Source organism: Coffea arabica, chromosome 10c (genome assembly GCF_036785885.1).
Source record: "Coffea arabica cultivar ET-39 chromosome 10c, Coffea Arabica ET-39 HiFi, whole genome shotgun sequence".
NCBI classification, from domain to species: domain Eukaryota; kingdom Viridiplantae; phylum Streptophyta; class Magnoliopsida; order Gentianales; family Rubiaceae; genus Coffea; species Coffea arabica.
The window spans coordinates 22,647,004-22,654,491 of NC_092329.1; the positions used below are offsets into that span (position 1 = coordinate 22,647,004).

Here is a 7,488-nt window from a genome sequence, read left to right on the forward strand (position 1 = left end):
GCTAAGAATTTGAGGATTGATCGTCACTTACTTGTATTGGTGAACAAGACAGAATTTTTAGCCCCTCCTTGCTTCAAAATGAACCGTGAAAAGCTCCCCCTTTTTAGCTAAATACAATCTCCAAGTGTTCAACTAGGTGTAGTTCAATTTTGGTTTGATTTGATTGAGATTTGGTGTAAGAATTTGGAGTAGAAGGTGATGGAGCAAGGCTGGTTCTTTCTTTCCCTTGCTGTTCGGTTGTGTTGAGGTGAAAAATGGAGAGTGTTTTCTGATGGTGAGGCTTCCGGGAGAAGCTTAACAATTGTGGGTTTCAAGTGTACAAAAGTCAACTCTCCAATAGTGCGCGTACGCGCGCGTTTTGTGCTCGATTCCTCTCGAGTTTATTTCACTAGTGCACTAAACCTTTAATGCACTCATATTCATATTAATATAACATTTAGCAAATTAATCCTAGTACACGATACATGCACGTTTTTTCTCTCTAGTCTGATTTCCTTTTTTGGTAACTTGCGTTAGGGTTTTGTCCCGGATGCATGGAGGGTCCTCCGTGGCCGCCACCGGCTGCAGAGGGTGCCGCGGCCTCCTCCAGGTCCTTCGCAGACGTGCTCGCTGGCCCATGCCGGTTAGAGTCGAATATTCCGGATCTGGGGTGTTCCTCATCGCATAGAGGGGAACCTGCGTTGCTACTATCTCAGAAGGAGTTGCAGCTTCTCTCTGCACCGTTTCAGAATGCGTTAGTCGGCAGGTTTCCCTTTCGCCGCCCACCTATGGAAGTCATTAGGCATTTTTTCGTTTCGCTAGGTCTGAAGGGGGCGTGTGATGTTGGCCTGCTAGATCTTAATCACGTCCTCATCAGGCCGTCGTCTGAGGAGGACTTTACAAGACTTTTCTTGCGCCGCTCCTGGGTCGTAAAGGGCGCGCAGATGATGGTATCAAAGTGGACGCTGGATTTCAAAGCTCATCAGGATGCTACGTTCGCCCCTGTGTGGGTGTCCTTGCCGTCACTTCCGTTGCCTTTGTTTAACAAGATGTACATTGCCAAACTGGCGGGATTGCTGGGAAGATTTCTAAAGATTGACTCTGCGACTTTAGCGTTGAAGCGCCCGTCCGTGGCGAGGGTGCTCGTTGAGATGGATGTTTCGGTGTCTCCTCCACACCGTATTTGGATTGGAGAGGATCAGGAGGGTTTCTGGCAGTCGGTGGAGTATGAGAACTGGCCAAAATTTTGTGGGTTTTGCACTCGTTTTGGTCATGAGGTTGGGGAGTGTTTTAGGAAAAACCCAGATCTTATTCCTACCAAACCTCTAGGCAAGAAGGTTGACAAGGCAGTGGCGGTTTACAGACCTAAGGTAACCGCTGGTCAGGCTACGTCTGCGCGGGCATGTCCGGATATTCCGATTATGGAACCTGGGGTGGATACCCATGATCTGGAGGTACCTAAGGCTGATATGGGTCAGGCGGCGCATAATCACGCGGAGGAGCATTGTGACCCGGGGTTAGCCAGCTTGGAGGCAGCCGCTGGTGATCAGACAATTTTGGAGGAATTCCGTGGTGGTGCGGAGTTTGGTGGAGACTCGGTAGCTGCGGCTGGGCTTGAGGGTGTAGCCGCTGTGGCTTTGACGGATATGGATGCGCTGGAGGTTGATTCCCCCCAGCTTTTAGTTTCGAGGACTGATGATTGCGAAAGGGAAGTAGGCGGGCAGGAGGCCAGGTGTGTGCCATCCTCCAATACTTTTGCTGTATTGCAAGCACTTGCAGACAAGGAGTTCCAGGATTTTGAGCGCACCCCGTCCAGGTCTGAGGCTCATGCTCCAACAACTAGGCCGAAACACAGAAGGCAGTACTCGGACGGGGATATACCAGGTGAAGTGGCACAATGGGCTCACCTTAAGGAGTTTCATAGGGTGTTGCATCAACGGTTGTCGCCTGATCAGATGGCAACGGGAGGGATGCTGGACGGGGTGCAGGGTGCTGCGGCGCAGGTGGAGCAGCAAGAAGCCGCGGGGAAAGGTCAGCTTGGGGCTAGGCACAAGGGCGGTCGTCCGGCTAAAACTTCGTCCAACCAGGTTCATATCTTGTCTCAAAATCCTTATTCGTTGCGGTCTCATGTTAAATCCCTTTAAGATTGTGGTGTGGAACATACGTGGGGCTTCTCGTAAAGATTCACTCAGATATCTACATAAGATTTGCAAAGCTAATAAAATACGGATTCTAGTTCTTCTAGAACCATTGTCGGATACACCGCAGCTGGAGGTGGTTCGCCGGTTTCTAGGTTTCGACAGAGCGTCGGTAGCATTGAATAATAAGGTATGGGTTTTTTGGTACGATGAGTTGTCATTGTGCTTCAGGGAGATGGCCGAGCAACTCCTTCATATGGGCATTTCTTTTCCGTCTGGTTGCTCGATTCAGCTTTCGGCTGTATATGCACGGTGCTCGAGGGTGGGGCGACGCGACCTGTGGGCAGCAATGGAAGAATTGGCGGGCTCCGTGCGGGGGCCTTGGTTACTGGCAGGGGATTTCAATGTCATTACCACTGTGGAGGAACGAGCGGGTGGTTCTCCAGCCAATGCACGGAACATTGAGGAATGTAACGCTGCCATTGGCACCTGTGGTTTAGCGGAGGTTCCTTTTGATGGGTCGTTATTTACATGGACGAATGGTAGGGTGTGGCAGAGATTGGATAGGGCTTTGATGAATCGGGATTGGGCTGAGGGGTACGATCTCTCCCATGTGTCTCATTTGTCCAGAGGGCGTTCGGATCATGCTCCGCTGGTTATTACTGCCAACAATGAGAGAAAAGGGAAAAGTTCTTTTAAATTTTTAAATGTATGGCAGAGGCATTCAGGTTTTATGGAGGTGGTCCGCCAGGGTTGGGCGATGCCCGTGGAGGGGCTGGGTATGCCGAAGTTCCATAATAAATTGCGGGCGGTAAAAGGCTGTCTGCAAACATGGAATGTACAGGTCTTTGGTAATGTTTTTAACAAAGTGAAGGAGGCTGAGGCTGTTATGAAACAAAGGGAGGAACATTTTGACAAGGAGAGGGATTCAGTTTCCAGAGCAGAACTGGAGGAGGCGAAGGCGGCTTATGCAAGGAGCTTGGCAGTGGAGTGTGAGTACTGGAGACAAAAGTCGGGCATCAAATGGTTGCAGGTTGGGGATGCTAATTCGGCATACTTCCATTCTCGTTGCCACCAACGCCGAAGTTATAATTTTGTGGCACGTATTAAAGAGCAATCTGGAGCATGGCTGGAGGATATACATGATATTAAGCGGTCAGCCGTGGGGTTCTTCTCCTCCTTGTTCGCATCTGAGCAACACGATTTTCTCCCTCCAGCACTTCCGTTTTCGCTCCCTCAATTAACGTCGGCAGATAATGACAGGTTAGGTGCCTTGCCTGGAATGGAAGAATTGAAGGGGGTGGTCTTTGCTTTGGATGCAGATAGTGCTCCAGGTCCGGATGGGTTTGGGGCAGGTTTTTACCAGGTGTGCTGGGATATTATTAAATCTGATTTATTGGAGGCGGTACAGGCCTTTTTCCAAGGTATGCGGCTGCCTAGGTGCTTTACTAGCACTTCCATCATTTTATTGCCTAAGGTGGGCAATGGAAAGATTTCCGGCCAATAAGTCTTTGCAACGTCTGCTCGAAAATTATTTCCAAGCTCGTCTCGGATAGGTTGGCTACGGTTCTCCCTACCTTAATATCCCCGTGGCAGACAGGGTTTGTGCCAGGTCGGGGGATAACGGACAACATTCTTCTTACTCAGGAGTTGGTGGTGGATCTGGATAGGCGGTTGAGGCACCCAAATCTTATGCTAAAATTGGATATGGAAAAGGCGTATGACAGGGTCGAATGGCCTTTTCTTTTGTTTATGCTTCGGAAGTTTGGATTTGCTGAACATGTGGTAGACATTATTTTTCACTTGGTGACTAATAATTGGTTTTCTGTCTTGGTGAATGGAGAGCCTTCTGGATTTTTTAAGTCCACGAGGGGTGTTAGGCAGGGTGACCCGGTTTCTCCTGGCCTTTTTGTGTTAATTGCGGAGTTTTTAGGCCGTGGGCTGCACCATCTCCTGGATAGTCAGCCGCACAGGCGGTTTGTTTCAGCAGGGACAGTAGTCCCCTACCTGGCCTTCGCCGATGACATGCTCATTTTCACAAGATGTTCAGAGGAGTGCTTGTCTGCGCTCAAGGGTTTTCTTTCGGACTATCAAGAAGCATTAGGACAGAGAGTAAATGTCACCAAGAGTTCTTTTTTCTTGCCGTCATGGGCTTCTCCGGGCTAGGAGCAGTTGGTACATAGGGGTCTGGGTTTCAACAGGCAGACATTTCCTTTCACCTATTTGGGGGCTCCTATTTATAAAGGCCGGCGTTGTGGTATCTTGTTTGATGGAATTGTTTCCAAAATGAGGAGTCGTCTTGAACATTGGAGCACGAAATTGCTATCTTTTGGGGGTAAGCTTGTATTAGCACGGCATGTCCTTGCTTCGCTGCCCATGTATTTACTTCAGGTGTTGGATCCTCCCAAGGCTGTGCTCACTAGGCTGGGCGTACTTTGTAATTCCTTTCTATGGGACCAGAACGGGGAGAGGCGCATTCATTGGTCCTCCTGGGATAATTTGTGCTTTCCTGTTGACGAAGGGGGCCTGGGTTTCCGCTCTTTCAGGGACATGGCGCGAGCTTTCTCCGCTAAATTGTGGTGGCGGTTCAGGCTGGGAACTTCTGTTTGGGCAGAATTCATGCACGCCAAATATGTCAACGGTTGTCATCCAGCGGACGCGGCACCCGTGCGACCTTCGGCGATTTGGAGGCGTCTTCAGGCGATACGTCCCATGGTTGAGCCGAGCATTAGGTGGTGTTTAGGGGATGGTTTGGTGGATTTTTTGAAAGATCGCTGGGTCCTTCATGAGCCTTTGGAGAGTGTGGTGGTTCGGCCTGATCATCCTCACTTCCTTGTCTCCGAATTTATTACGTTGGATGGGTGGGATGAATTGCGTCTTGCCCAATGGGTCCCGAGTTTTGTCATCCAGGCTATCAAGGACACGCCATTCGACGTATCTCAGAAAGATAGGATGGTTTGGCTACCTTCTCCGACGGGTTGCTTCTCGGTTAAGTCGGCATGGGAGGTGCTCCGACAAAGGAGGCAGTATTCCTTGGTTGACTCACTGCTATGGTCTTCGGTGTTGCCAATGAAAATGTCGTTTCTCGCTTGGAGAGTGATGCGCAATTTCCTACCTTTGGATGTGACTTTACGGTCGAGAGGTCTGTCTTGTCCCTCTAGATGTGGGTGCTGTTATCTGGAGGAGGAAGACCTTTTGCATGTCTTCTTTAAGGGCCCGGTGGCCTCCGAGGTGTGGCGGAGGATGTCTGCCCGTTTTGGTTTTCGATTATCCAATTGCTTGGGCATGGCATCAGTTTTTAAAGCGTGGTATTGGACGGCAGCAATTCCTTCGAAGGACCATATTCGGACGTTTATGCCAGTTGTAGTGTGCTGGTTTCTTTGGTCTGCCAGGAACCAGGAGCGTTTCCGCGGCTTCCATTGGGGGAGTGACAGGGTCATTTGCGAGGTAGACCATTTCTTGGAGGGGCTTGGGAAGGCTAATTTGTTTCGTCGGTCGCACTTCAACGGAGATGTCGATTGTGACTTACTTCGTTTGGTTACCACGCCGCCGCGGCGGAGGATCCCTCGGGCGGTTATGTGGGAAAAGCCGCCTTTTGGTTTGCTTAAATTGAACTCGGACGCCAGTGTGAAGCATGGCAGGGCCACGGGTGGGGGGCTAGTCCGGGATTATCAGGGAAAAATGATTTTTGCTTTTTACAAGGAATTCGGGGACTACAATGTGTTGGAGGCAGAAGGTCTGTCTTTACTGTTTGGTTTGCAGTTGTGTTCACAACGGGGGCTTCGCCCTTCGTTGGTAGAAGTGGATTCTAAAGCCTTGGTGCAGTTGGTTGTCTCTGGGGTACTTGCTAAGTGGCCTTTATGTAATTGCTTGAGGAAAATTAGGAGCCTTCTAGAGGGTTTTTCAGCCACTATCGCGCATGTGTTCCGTGAGGCCAACTCGGCGGCAGACAGGCTAGCGGATATGGGAGCAATAGGAGTCACGGAATATGACCAGTTCCAGGAGTTTCCGGCAATTGTCCGGGCCTCGGTTGTGCTAGACTCACGGAGTGTGCCTGGGGTTCGTTGGATTAGCGAAGGGGTTTAGGTTATGTATGCCTAGTCTTTACATTGGGGAGGCGTCTCCCTTCTTTGTTTAAGTTGTCGTTTTCAATAATATTTAGGGGCTGGCATCCCCTCCCCGTGTACGGGGTTTTGCCAAAAAAAAAAAAATATTCATATTAATATTATTCACTCTTAATTGTCCCAAAATAAGGGTCTAAAGTCCCTTAATTAAATCGCGCGTGTAAAAACGCGTATCTCCAAATTAAGCGCGATAAAGCGAAACCTCCAAGAATTTCTTATAACGATAGTACTAATAACTATCACTTGAGTATTTAAACATAAAATACCTATCTTAAGTCCATCCTACAAGTCTCTAATTTTCAATTTTATTGTATTCTTGAATCGATTATTGACTCTGTAGACACCAAATTTTTTGTTTCGAATTTTATTTATTTTATTAGTTTAATGTTAGATTTATTTGTTTCAATTTTTAGGTTTATTTTGGTTGTTTCCTATTTCGTGTCTCCTATTGTATTTTAATTAGTTTATGAGCATTTATTTTATCCACTAATTTAATTAATTAAAAAAAGAAAAAAAAGAGAGAAAATCATCAATCAAAAAAGAATTATTACTAAGATTAGCATTTTTGTTTTATTTTTCTATTTTAGTCAATTTTACTTAATTTGTTTTTTTTTTTATTTTTTGGCTCATTTGAAAAAAAAAGGAAAAAAAAGGGAAAAAAACGATGAAAATGAAAAATGAAGAAAAGAAAAGAAAAATGAAAAATCGCAACTTTGTTGTTTCTAGTTTGTTTATTTTTGTCCGATGTTACTTAAAATTGTTGTTTTTGTTTTACTTAATTTTATTATCTTTTTTTAAATTACTTGTCACCAAAAAAAAAAAAAAAAGAGTCCCGCGGCATTCAAGCTGCGTATTTTCGTAGCTTGCAAGGAATGACTCGGGCAGCCCTTTGGCTGCAATTTTAGAAAAGATGGCTGAAGGTTTAGGGTTGTGGTTCCCCCATATAAAAGGAAAGAAACAGCCGAGAGCTAGAAGAGGTTTTTTGGGGAATGACGGCTGAGTGAGACCGTGAGAGGATCACCGAGGGACGGCTGGAAGATTTGAAATCAAAGGTGTGACGGCCCCACCTCTCCCTAGGGCGTACCCTAGGGTTCGGCGGGCCGCCCGCCCAACTCTCGCCGGGACTCAGTCGTTCACTACAGTCATCAAATAAATACAATACAAATCTCAAGTATACATCAAATGGTCCACAAATACACATCCGTCTCCAATAATTACATGTCACAAATGCAGCGGAAACTAATCCC

General features: G+C 47.3%; 1 protein-coding gene across 1 annotated transcript; it reads left to right on the forward strand.

Annotated features, from left to right (window-relative positions):
* The first annotated feature begins 533 nt into the window (after positions 1-533).
* Positions 534-4,283, forward strand: LOC113714002 (uncharacterized). Its single transcript, XM_072068698.1, has 3 exons — positions 534-2,066; positions 2,125-3,594; positions 3,714-4,283. Exons 1-3 carry the CDS (start codon positions 534-536, stop codon positions 4,281-4,283), a joined length of 3,573 nt encoding a protein of 1,190 aa, XP_071924799.1.
* The last annotated feature ends 3,205 nt before the right edge of the window (positions 4,284-7,488 follow it).